This window comes from Homalodisca vitripennis, chromosome 4 (genome assembly GCF_021130785.1).
Source record: "Homalodisca vitripennis isolate AUS2020 chromosome 4, UT_GWSS_2.1, whole genome shotgun sequence".
NCBI classification, from domain to species: domain Eukaryota; kingdom Metazoa; phylum Arthropoda; class Insecta; order Hemiptera; family Cicadellidae; genus Homalodisca; species Homalodisca vitripennis.
Window position 1 is genome coordinate 163,506,705 of NC_060210.1, and position 13,756 is coordinate 163,520,460.

The window sequence follows — 13,756 nt, forward strand, 5'->3', positions numbered from 1 at the left end:
AGACCTGGATTCTGGCCTATCTGAAATTTGCAGGCGTTACTACTAGTATGTTGCCACGCCCTGTTTCGTAATTCCATTATTGTTTCACTGTTCCATTGCTAGGATAAACAATTCGCAGGGTTGGCTGTGGGGCGAAGCGCCTGAAATTACCCGGCGGCAACACACTAGTACACAGCTGTGCGCCGGCACGGGCCAGGTCTCTTCTTTTCTCTCGCCAACAGTATTGGTTATTGCCTTTTAAATCATTTGAATTTTTATACAATGTACTAGTTTGTATTTGATTTTATTGCTTGTGTAGAGTACTATGGACGATAAATCTATTTTTCGTTTTAGAAATCAAAAATTTAAGCTATTATAAGTTTTTTTGCTAATTTTAGTTCTAATGAGTTGGTGATCATTTTTATAATGTTTTAAAGATAAATCTGAGATTTTTTCAAATTTTGATGTGTTTGAAATAAATATATTACTGAAATATGTGAAAGACCAGCAATCATCAGTATAAATAATATATTAGAAATAAATAATTTGTATATTAAAACATTATAATACTTTGTTAAACTGCTTCAGGTACTAAACTACTATGGTTGAACTTTGCTCTGTTCAAAAGTAATTTAAAACTGATAGTAGAACTGAAGGGAACACACTTAGTTTTTTTTAATCAATAGAGGAATATTTTCTAAGAAAGAAATAGATCGTAACTACGCTAATTTTGGTGGAGGCCAAAATGAGAGGGTATCTAAAGGGTTAAAAATGTGAAACTATAATTTTTTCTCAGATTACGTTTTTTAAACTTGATACACTTGAAACAAAGTATTGAACAGAAACATAATAGTTATATTATCATCAGACAACTAGATAAATAAACTTAAAATCCCCACTTTAATGGTCTGGACATGATCAGTTGGCACTGATTTAAAATTTATTGTCATGAGATTTTTGCTATGTGTGTCCAGTTAAGAAATATATAATCTGAGAAAAATGTATTATTTCATATTTTGAACTCCTATGATACCCCCACATTTTAACCACCACAAACATTGGTGACAGATTTCTTCCTCAAGAAAAGTTCCTCTACTGAGTTTAAGAAAAACGAGGTTTGTTTGCTTATACAACACAAATTAGTTTTTGGCTCTTAGGATATAAACCAAAGAATAATACTGCAAGATTAGCGGATTTTAAGACTTGGTCAGTTTTAAAGAAGCAATTGCATTGGTCCTACTCAAGCTTCATAGAAAGTGTAAAAAATTATATAGATTCGGTTTGCCTCTCCAGGTTCTACCATCCAGGGCTACATTGTTCACAGTTATCACAATGTCTTATCTATGTTCAATGCTATAGCACTTTAAAATAGATTATATCTTATGAACCATATGATTGATTGATTCTATGGAAAACATACCTATCAAAGAAGGAAGTAGCACGTGAATCTTCTCCAAGCCTTTCAAACAGTGCCATTTTTTCGGCAACAAAATGTCCTGCTCTAATGGTCCACCCCCGCAATGACTGGCTGACAGACTCCAGCTGGCCCCCCACCACTCCATCTGTACACACTGGCAGCTCTACTCACACTACTTCTACACATACACTACACTACACTAAACTACATTACGTACAACAGGGTTTATACCAGTATAATGTTATATCAAATTTGTTTAATGGGTTTGTTTTACTTTATACACATTACTCTGCCCTCTTTTAACTGAGTTTTATTATATCTAATTCAAAAACATCTACTTTGTTACTTATGGCTGGTATTATTGTTGAGTTATTTTATTGTAATTTATTAGGCGGCTTTTTTTGTTATAGCTATTACACTCACCTTGTTCAGTCTAATCAGTAAAATTTACAGACTGTATCAGTGTCACAACAGAGTTCCAAGCTAGAAGTATAGATGTACAGGTTTGTTAAAAACGGGTAAAAAATAGTGTATTTTTAAACCTTCAAAATGTAAAATGATTTTCTTATGTTATTATACGTGATAATAATTCATTGATAATTAATTCTTTAGAAATACTAAAATGCTTGCATTTTGTTTATAATTGTATGGTTTATTTCTGAATCATAAAATTGGTATAATAATGAATTACCTAATAAAATGTCTGATTCTTAAATATGAAAAGTGATAAGAATAGGATTTGAACACATGGTATTTGAAAGCACACAAATATTTAGAGATTAAATGAAACCTCAGACGCAACAGTTAAAGTGATATAGTCAGCTGAGAAATATAGTCAACCAGAAAGTAAGAAATGTTTGCAAACTACTCTCATCTACTAAATACATTTTGAACCTTTTCACTGCCACTACACAGAATACTACATATTATAGTAGAACTGTCTGTTAGCAGGAAACAGGGTTAACATTACAACTAGACATTATTGTCATATACGTCTTTTACTGCCATGCCTAGTGATAGTAGACTACTGAATGAGTCTGGAGTGAAAGCGAATCATCATTGGCAGACCAAGGCTTTACATAAAAAGTAGGATTAGTTATAGTTTAGTTATGGATCAAAATTTACTTTTATGCCTTTTTTCTAGATGTACCAAAAAACTTTTTTTCTAATGATTTTCTTAGATTTATTATATTTGTATATATAGCAAATCTGTATGGTCATTACTTGTGTTTAACAGTGGAACAAATTTTACTACTCAAGAAATTGAAGAATGTTTTTATTGGGATGAATCTTAAATGTCCGTAAACAAGATACTGCAAAAGAACATCATCACACAACAAAGGCTAAATTACAGAATACTCTTAAATTATTACACAAAGTATGATACTGAGGTTTAAGATAATTTAGTTAGGTCATAAAACTACTCAAGCTTTTTTTATAATAAATCAAGGAGTAGCTGAGCTACAATAAATGGTATAGACTTCTAAGTGGTGGAAATAGTTCTCTACAATACTGTACTTGGAAAAAGATTAAAAACATTGTTTACAATAATTTTGCAACATTGATTTTTTTTACAAAAATAAACTTTTGTATTATATGACAATGAAATTAGTACGAAAATACTAATTTCAACTTGTATGTATGCTGGTGGATCTTTAACAGTTTTCTATAGTTATAGGGTTTGCTTTATTCTTTTAATCATCCAGACCCTCCAAACTCCACTGTAATCATAGTTCATTATGATGATAATTATTATATTCGCATTATTATAGAAATGGTAATAAAACCATTATTAATCTAAAATAAACTACAGTTACACGATTTTATTTCATACATATATTTTATTTTACTTTTCCGAAAAAATGTAATATCCGGTTTAACATTAATTCTTTTGAGAGAACTGCGAAATACAAAACTGATGTTTTTACTTAACAAGTTTTTATATTTCAGATCCAGAAAGTATTTATGATGAAAACAGTTTGAAATCTGGAATGAAATATGATGACAAATACAGGTGAGGATAATACTAGACTGATTATTAATTATTAATCTACACGAACACATATGCAAATAAAACATACTGATATTACTGGCTGTATTCTTATGGGTAATGGAGAAGTTAAAAAAAACCTGTACAGTTAAGGATTGTTTATTGTTTAGATGAAAATTACAATTCCTCAAAGAAAATTATTATATTATGAGGTACCTACATATTTTTGGTTATTAATGAAGATTAACTTGGGTAAATATATAAATAGTATCATGATCATGCTGCTGTTCTCATTTAATACCTTATGTGAAATCTTCTGTCACCTTGTTTTGGTGGTATAACAGTCCAGATTATCTTCTGAATTTTCAAAATTTTTTCAAAATAAAAATCTGTGGCAATAGCTCAATAGCTTTCCCAAGTTATAATTTGAGTATAATTCTGAACACTCAATTATTAATTCATTAAAAGAAATAGTGAGGTATGAAAGGTTAGATACAGCTGGTAAACTGATGCTGATATAGGTCATGGGAAAAAAACCACATCACCGAACTTATTTCCGTTTTGTTGCACTAGAGCTCAGCACATCATGATAATAATGTAGGCTCCAGCCTACAGAATAAAAATTGTTCAACATCTTTTTTGGGAAGTAAGGTAGTTCCACAAGGTCCATGCTGGTTGATCATAGGTGAAAAAACACATCTCCATACCCATGTCCGTTTTATTGCATCTGAGCAAGCTCATCAAAATAACAGCATACAGAACACAATTTGTCTAAAATCTTTACTTCAGGTGAAATAGATTCCAAAAATAATTATCTGGGGAAATACATCTCTTAACTCCTTTTAGTATTATCAGATAATGGTTTGATATCACATGACGTCCAAAAAAAAAGATTATTTGGCATCTTTACATAGGCAGTGACAAGTCCTACAGTATTCCTAAGCCATGATTTCACCCAATCTTGTCTTACTGTACCAGTCCAAAAGATTTTGGATATTTTTAGCCATCCATGAGTGGAGGACAAATTTTCTCAAGAGCCTGGTCTTTGGGAGAATATTTCAGGATTAATATAGCCAGGACTACTTTCTGGCAGTATACAAATGAAGCGTCTTCAAGCATGGGAGGCACCCCTGCCAAAGTGCAACAGGATGTTAGAAGAACTCCCCATCTCCATCTACCTGCATCTAATCCAGAAGTTGGTTATCTTCAAAAAGTGCACCACCTTTACCTGGAAGGTGACTTGATGCCTACTATAACTGATATCACTCTAATAAACGATGGTATTAATTAATTCACTTATACTCATTGACTTTAAATTCTTGAAGTTTTTTTAGCTGGAGATCATTGAACCAGTGATAGGTCTTTGTCTGTTGGTCAAACCAATCTATACTGTCTTTAAAAATGTTTTAATGCCTTTATTTGTCAAAAGTGTTCAAACTTTATTTATGATTCACATTTAATAAAAATTAATATCTCTTCTTGCACCAATTGAAAAACTCTAGGATTCATGTGTGGCTTCATCTTGAAGTATCAAACGAAAGATGCATTATTAATTGTGGAGGTTAATTTTTACAAAACTGATCATATATGACTAATGTTTAAAATGTTATATATACACGTACCATTTATAGTTATTAGCATTACAAAGATGTATTTTCAAAATGTATTTTCTTTGGTTTGGTTAAAAAAAATTCTTTGTAAACAAATTCCCTTGTACAATTTCCTTATTCAATGTATACTTAGATATACTTTTGTATTTCCGTAATGTGGTATTGTATAGTTTTTGAAAATTGTATGACTACTATTTTGAAATCTTATAATATATTAAAACATTTAAGAACAAATATTGTTCTATGCATGTCCTTATTGTATGCTTAGGATTCTAAAATATCGATTTATACTCTACAAAGCGTAACCACTGAGATATTTACAACTAGTAATTACTCCTTTTCAAAATGTTTAATGCCCTTGAAACCTTAAGAGATATAAAAAATAGTTGAGGTAAAAACTTTGCATAAATGTAAACACCCACCCTTGAAACTTTTGATGTGTTGGTTAACAAACTCATCTAAGCTATTTGTAATAACTATCTCCATACCAAGTTTAATCTGATTTTGTAAAAAATTGCAGCTGTTATCATGTATATATACATACACACATACATTTTTTAATTGTGGTATTGGGTTTTAGGTGCCAAGATCGGTGAAAACGCAAAAATCTCTAAGAAATTCCTTCAGCGAGTAACTGCGATAGAAAGATTTCTTTTAAATCTATTAATTAAAATAGATATCTTTGCAGTTTAGTTACTGAAGTAGAAGAGGTATGTAATCTCAAAATGTGAATGACATTAATTTTTAATACTATTTCCACAAATACTATACTTTTATTACACAAAAGAATGTTTTTTCTATAATAAATATACAATATATACATGATGAATTTTAAAAAAAGTGTGAGACTGATTTTTAAGTATGGATATGTACAAAAAGGTCTTAAAGCATAAATTTCTTGAACTAAGTATTATTTTCCTCTTTATTCTTACACTTACATTGCCGGTGTTTTAACTAACACATACATTTTCGAGTTCACACTGCGTTGAAACATAGCTTACATGATTAAATTCTTGGAATATTTTGCCCTTATTATGGAGAGACATCTTCAGTCAACAGATATTAAACTGTACATAAACCGACCAGGTAGAAAATGTGTAAAATTAAAGTCTGAAAGTGATTGAAGATCTTAGTTCAAAACACAAGAAAACACATATACACAGACTGATTTTTTTGCGTAATAATTATTGCATGTTCCTCTGAGAACATCCTTGAAGTGACGAAAGAAAACCTACAGGAGTATTTTAAATGCACATATTCCTTATTAAAAGTAGTAAATCCCTTGTAATTGAGAAAATTCATACAAATCAGATACTTATACAAGTAAATCTACATTATACAATGCTGACTTATATACTTGTATAGGAATAACCCTCCTTGAGTTCAAATATATTTCTCCAGATCTAAGTTACAAAATTTTAGACAGAAACTTTTAAATATCTATAGTGAATGAATTTATAATTCAAAATGGTACAATGATCTAAATTTAACCATACTGACTGTAAAATAAAACATTCAAACTATTCAAGAATTCACCATTTATTGGAATAATGTACACAAAGTAATAAACAACATTTATTATATATGAAATATATGACCTGCAGGAAGATCATCTTGCTCTTTGCCCGTGTCATCCCCGTCAGAGTCATCAGGGTCCAGTCGCTCCAGGCTGCTGAGCGTGCCGTAGCGGCGAAGTCCACACGGGGACAAAGACCTGTACGGTGGCTCCTCCACCTCTTCTGCCTCACCATCACTCTCATCCTCCACCTCCTCTCTACTTCCTCCTCCTTTCTTCTCTTCCTGCTACAGGACAGATCTCTAACTTGACGGCTGTTATCATTCACCGCAATAACACATGCTATTACACTTTAGTTGTTAAAGTCAACTTATGTGAATTATTTTAAAACTAAATTGTAGAAAACCTTTTGTTAAAAAAAATATATCACTACAATATACTTAATAATAATGTTCATATCAATAAACAATATTTATATTTGATTTATTTTCATACTTCTCTAAGATATGTGAAGGAAACAGGATTTTTCTGGACACTTGCCATTGTTCAGTGATACAAAAAATCAGTAACACTATGTTTCGAGATCTGCAATCTGATCTCCATATTACCTACCACATAATTAGGATTGTTATTTACCTGATTATTAATCCTGTTTCCTTCTCAATCCTTCCATCGTCAAAAACACACTTCAAACAAAGAATTTATTCTCAGTACAGACCCAAAACCAGTAAACAAATCTCTATGAGAAATGAGATAAGTTAATTATTGTAATTCAATATTGTTCTAAAGCAAAGTTAGCGATCTTTACAAACATTGGTTGTATTTGGATATGTATTCTATGTATACAAATCTATACATAGAACAGCATATTCATGGAACATACAATGTATATACGTTTAAAAAAATATGTTTGCATTTAATCAATTGCAATGTATAATTTTTAATCTGCTTTTCTTACACTTCCATTTGAGCATAAAACCCCTCGATGTATGTTTTAGTGAAAGTTTTAATAGAAATAAGAGTTGAAATTTAAATTCTCAAGCCCAGAATTGAAATTTGAGACAATTGATTATTCTTAGAAATAATGGAGCCGAGGACATTTTGACAGCTGCCAACTTTCTAATGTTATATTTAGTATATGAGGTGTGTTCAAAAAGTATAACGAATTTTGTGTATTTTCAAAAATGATTTATTTATTCGTGAATATTTATTTTGCCCCCTTCAAAGTAATCCCCCTGGGGTATACACTTGTGCATGTGTTTTTTCCAATCTTCGAAGCACTTCAAAAAATCATTTTTTGTATCTTGTTCAGCTCCTCCTTCGATGCCGTCTCTTTCTCGTCAATCGTGGCGTAGCGTCGTCCTTTCATGGGCCTCTTCAGTTTCGGGAACAAGAAAAAGTCACAAGGGGCCAGATCTGGGGAATATGGTGGCTGCGGTATCATTAGTGTGTTGTTTTTGGCCAAGAAGTTGTGTACAAGCAGCGATGTGTGAGCAGGGGCGTTATCGTGGTGCAAAAGCCAATTTTTGTTTTTCCACAAATTCGGGCAATTCTGGCGGATTGCTTCGCGCAAATTGCACATAACTTGCAGGTAATATTCCTTATTCACCGTTCTACCTTGTGGCAAGAACTCATGATGCACCATGCTCCTGCAATCGAAGAAAACTGTAAGCAAAACTTTCACATTCGATCGAACTTGGTGTGCTTTTTTCGGCCTTGGTTCGTGCAGCAGCTTCCATTGAGATGATTGAGCTTTGGTTTCCACGTCATTAACTATAAACCCATGATTCGTCACCAGTTATGACCCTCTGGAGCAAATTCGGGTGTCGTGGACAGATTCCAACATCTCATTAGCAATGTTCATGCGATGCTGTTTTTTGATCGAAATTGAGCAATTTTGGTATGAATTTTGCGGCGACCCATCTCATGCCCAAATTATCGATTAAAATCAAATGGCATGAGCCAATCGATATGCCTAGGTCCTGGGCAATTTCTCTAACGGTGATTCGACGATTGGCCAATACCATTTCTTCACTTCATCAATTTTTTCGTCTGTTGTTGAAGTGCTCGGGCGTCCGGCACGTTCTTCGTCGTTCACATCTTCTTGGCCTTCTGAAAACATTTTGTACCACCGATAAACGTTGCTTTTGTACAAAGTAGCTTCTCCATATGCCACAGTCTACATTCAAAATGCATCCGCGTACTTAATTTCGTTTTTCACACAAAATTTGATACAGGTTCTTTGTTCCATTTTTTTGAATAGGTAAAAATCGAAGACGAACCATAACACGTGCAAGCAAAGCAGCTGTCAACAATTAACTGAACATTCAAAATGGCTGAAATTGTCAACATAAGCGAGAGACATATGTACCAACATAATGCCACACAAAAAATCTAAATTCGAATATACGTAACCCGCGAAAATTCAAAATTCGCGATACTTTTTTGAACACACCTCGTTTACTTGGAACTAATGATAAAATAACATTCATCCTGAAACTCAGAACACTACACATAGAACTTGAATTGGAACTTTTGTTCAAGAGGTTAATAAAAATAACAAATATCAGTAGCATAACCAAGATTTTCTTAAGAACTCCTGTATTCATAAGAAAATGTTCATGTACATTTGTATGTTGTTCACTAACTGATGTTTATATAAATGCGCAATAGCACAGTCATAATAAAAACAAATGATAGCAAATTAAATTAGTTTTAAATAAACTTGTCAAGTGATTGATTAATACATTTTGATTTAGTGTTTTAATTTTTTTAAACTATACTTTGAAGTTCCCATAAAAGAAAACACGGAGTCTAGTTCCCATAACCTATCAGACAGTTTCACAACTTTTCACGTATGCAAGAAGCAAGGCTTCATTAAAATAAATTCACAATTTAATGTACAATATTAGATAAATTAGTGTTTGGTTAATTTTTAAATTAAATGATGAAACCATTAGTTATGTTTATAAGACTTAATCTTAACCTATCATTTTAGACATATTTTGGTTCTTGATCTAATTTTTACAACTAGCATATAAATGAAATATTGATGTATGCAGAAACATATTTTCCATTTTAAAGCCAGCAAAATTAGTCAATTTACTTTAAGATAATTATTTATGAGAATTGTGACAGTTGACTATATGTTGTAAAACTACCTAGTTATTGTAAAATCTTACATGCATACTTTTTATTATTTTGTCATGGAAATATTCCTTTCAATGAATCAAAAATCCTTCTTTTTTAACTGTAAATTTAAGTGAGTTTCTGTCCATTTAAATTGCTAAAAATCTGATACTAATTTAATGACTTGATAAATAGATAGATAATTGTAATTTGGTTGGATCTATGTTATTTTATTCAAAAGATTAAACTGTGAGTATTGTAGTATCAGATGGTAAATGTGACTCTTGATAGAATCTTGACGTCTTATTTTGTAACCCTTCATCCCAAAAATTGGATATTTGAATTAAAGATAACAAACAAAATACTCAACTGTACACTTGGTTTCTACTTCTAAATCAGTAGTGTTTTTATTTTATTAAAGTCAATCAATAAGTTATCCGCATGATTTTCAACATTTGCCAGTTCGGTGAACTAAATGTATAATTTTTTGTAATACATTTAGAAAGCACAAAAAATCAATTTTGAGTCCCTGCTGGACTATTTATTACGTATTTACTATGTGAAATCATTTCAAATGCTACTTTATGTGAAGTTTTCACAAAATACCAGAAATCATGAGAAATTAATTCTGTGAATAAAAAATTTATTTTTTAAAGCCTTCACTGAGTATAGAGCTGCAGTGTAAGAGTAATGTTAAAACCCAGCATGCACTGAGTTGGCTGCAACCAACATGTTAAAAACCATCTTGTGTAAAAACTTTTACTCGGTTGATCATACAGAAAATTTATGTGGTAACTGACAAAGCTAGAAGAGCAGAAAAAAGTGATGGACTATTGAAAATTATTGTTTAATTAGAACCCCTCAGGAAGTATGTGGATCTGTAATGACTGCTTCTGAACATAAACAGTATCACTATGCCATTTCTACACTTACTTCTATTACAATAAAACTTTAATAGAAAATTTGTAGGGATTGAAATACCTTGCTTTAAGTATTCATTGAGTTTCAATAGTTATTTTATACAATATACTTTTATAATATATTTTCCTTTTGCGGGTTTAATAAAAAAAATCTGTAAAAAATTTTTTGACAATTCTGAACAAATTATAATAATTATACAGTGAATTTAGAGATTGGTTTACTTACTTTTGGTGTCAAAGTTGTGGTGTCCTTAGCAGAACTAAGTTCGGCATCCTCCCAGAAGTTATTATTGTCGGGGGGTGAGGTTGGAGGGCTGGGTGGAAGAACTGATATATGTGGCACAGGGTTAAAGGGATCTGTGGGACTCAACATTGACGACAAGAAGGTCAAAGGTCCCCAACTTGAGTCATCAAGGGAAGAAAACTCATTCACAGGTGGATTGGCATTAACATCTGTCTGGTCAGTTGCCTCCAAATTAATGTTATTGCTACTGACAAGGCACGTTTTATGGCACTGACGGCAGACTGCTAATGGCCGTTCCGAGTTTCCAGAAGTTGACTTCACAGTGTTCTGTAACAAACAAGTCTTTTATGTTTAAAGAACATAATCTTGCCTTGACCTATCATCTTTAAGCATAGTTTGATTCTTGATATAATTACATGTGCACTTTATAGTTCATTTTGAATAGGCTGTCAGCTGAATACCAATTATTTACAGTTATTTAAATTACATGCAACAGAAAATAACAATTTTATTCTCTATAACAATGTGTATAGTATGTGTAAAAACTATCTTGTGAACAAATCTTTCAGTTAATGGAAAAACTTAAATTGTATTACATCAAACTATTTGTATCCAGACTATTCATAAAGTTAATTGTAACTCCAATTGGCCACCCAGCAGTGATCACTTCTGGCTGGTTTATACCTTTCCAGTTGAACCCACCACTGGGCACAGCAAAAACCGATGTGTCAATTCAATCTTGGCAACCTTATGGATGTCCAGTAGCGGCACATCACTAACCGCAAATGTTGAGATTCTGGGGTTCATGGACAATTCGATAGGTCTAGTCTACTGTGGAAGATGACTGTTGGAGTTGGTGGGGTTTGTTCCTGTACCTCAGAGTTTCTTGTTAACCTCAACAAGGATGTGGCACCCCCTGCCTACTTTGACTGGAGAGGCTGGTTCAGAGCTGGCCTCCCCTTCTTCCGGGATGACTTTGAGATGTAGTGCCCTAATTCTTCCTCATGGATCTCGATAGGAGGCAGCCCCTACTCCCTAACCTTACCCATCCTGAATATCCTATCACTCCGGAAGCAGCGCAAAGGTTCTTACAGGACTAAGTGCAATTTATAAGCTTCTTGTCCTAAGAAAAAAAAAAAAAGAAAAAAAAAAAACTCCAGTTGGCTATAACAGATTTATATTTAAATCTAAATAACTTGACTTTACATTAAATTTAATACATAACCACTCTCTATTTTCACACATAATATATATCCTATGTAGAAACACTTTATACATTGTACATTAGATTGAGTAATCCTGAATTAAATCACGAATCCCAAATTCTTCTTTCTAACACATCAGTATATAAGACATATGATAAGTAAGCATCCTACTTCATATAAAACCATTCTCAGTTTGTGTTGGAAAAATCTTATTTCCAGGATTGAATTTTTTTACATATTAAAATTAAAAAAAACAATGACATAGTAAAAATATTTAAGCCATACTTAACATTTAATATTGTGGATGTCTTTCATATATTTTGTTTAAAATTTCAAGATTGAATCACAAAAAATATTTGTTCCACCAGAACATAAGATATATACATATAAAATTAAATATATATCACCTGACTGTCGGATGTACTGTGTTCTGTGCAGCGGGAAGTACTGCGTTCATGATCTGACACTTCAAGTTCCTCACAGCGGCTGATGTTGCGAGGACAGAAACGGTTGCTGAAGCCAGTACTGCTGCCTAGCTGATCTCGGCGGCGACGCAGTGTGGCAGGAGACCATACTTCAGGTTCAGGCTCTGTTTCCGGTGTGAGTGGACCAGTAGGGCCGGCCCCCAGCTGACCCTTCATCCACTGGGCCAGATGTAGTGCACTGCCTTTGTTAGAGCCAGACTTGCCCAGCTGCCGACATCGATGCTCGATCAGCTCGTCAAGCCCCGAATGAGACTGAGGCTCCACCTGGTCATTATGATTTTTCACAGTATTCACTTTTTAATGTTTCCTAAACATTTGACTGTTTTCAATTTACTAGTATTAATAAAATAAAATTTTATTAACTTTAGTAACCTTAGAAATCTGCTAAAACTCATAGTAGATTGCTAAGAAGCTGTACAGTATAAAGACAAAACATTTAAGTGTTTTGTGTCTCCAACATATAATCCTAAAGCCTCCTGTCAATTTTTCTCCTGGGGCAGTTTTCCAGTAGTTTTCTTTAAATAGGTTATAATATATTTAGACACTATTGGCATAATTAAAGATGTTGAAATACTTTTTACAAGATTAAATTTTTATTAATACTTGAAAGTTTGAGAGTTAAATTTCTCAAACTGTTTTAATTTATAACACTATATTACATATTATCTCACATTAATCTTTTTGTGTAAAAGTTGTATTTAACTATTTTAATAAAATTCTCAAATTGAAAGGTTAAACATTGAACATGACAATGTTTAGACCATATATACGTGATCTGTTCAAAAATATTGCAACTTAAGTTTTTTTCCAACAGCTATTTATTTATTCCTCAATATAAATTTTGTCTTCTTCAAAGTAATCCCCATTAGATATTATACATTTCTGCCATTGTTTCTTCCAATCCTTGAAGCATTTCATAAAGTTGTTTTTTGTAATCTTGTTCAGCTCCTCCTTCAAAGCCGTTTTTATCTCATCAATCATACCATAGCATTGTTCCTTAATGTGTCCATTCAGTTTCAGGAACAAGAAAGAGTCACAGTGGGCCAGATCTGGGAATACAGTGGCTGCGGCATCATTAAGGTGTTTGTATTGGCCAAAAGATCGTGCACTAGTAGCAATGTGTGAGCAGGGGCATTATCGTGGTGCAAAAGCCAATATTTGTTTTTTTACAAATCCGGGTGTTTTTGGCGGATTGTTTTGTGCAAATTACACATAATTTGCAGATAATATTCCTTATTGACAGTTTTACCTTGTGGTGAGA

The 13,756-nt window shown here is 32.6% G+C and overlaps 1 protein-coding gene across 1 annotated transcript in view; it reads right to left on the reverse strand.

The window, feature by feature from the left end:
- The window catches only part of LOC124360504, a 166,729-nt gene that overhangs the window by 15,649 nt on the left and 137,324 nt on the right, over window positions 1–13,756 (reverse strand). The window contains exons 24-27 of the mRNA XM_046814195.1: window positions 12,418–12,759; window positions 10,788–11,132; window positions 6,595–6,799; window positions 1,400–1,541 (exon numbers count right to left, since the gene is read on the reverse strand). Of these exons, the coding sequence (XP_046670151.1) occupies window positions 1,400–1,541; window positions 6,595–6,799; window positions 10,788–11,132; window positions 12,418–12,759 (1,034 nt within the window). The remainder of the gene's footprint in view (window positions 1–1,399; window positions 1,542–6,594; window positions 6,800–10,787; window positions 11,133–12,417; window positions 12,760–13,756) is intronic.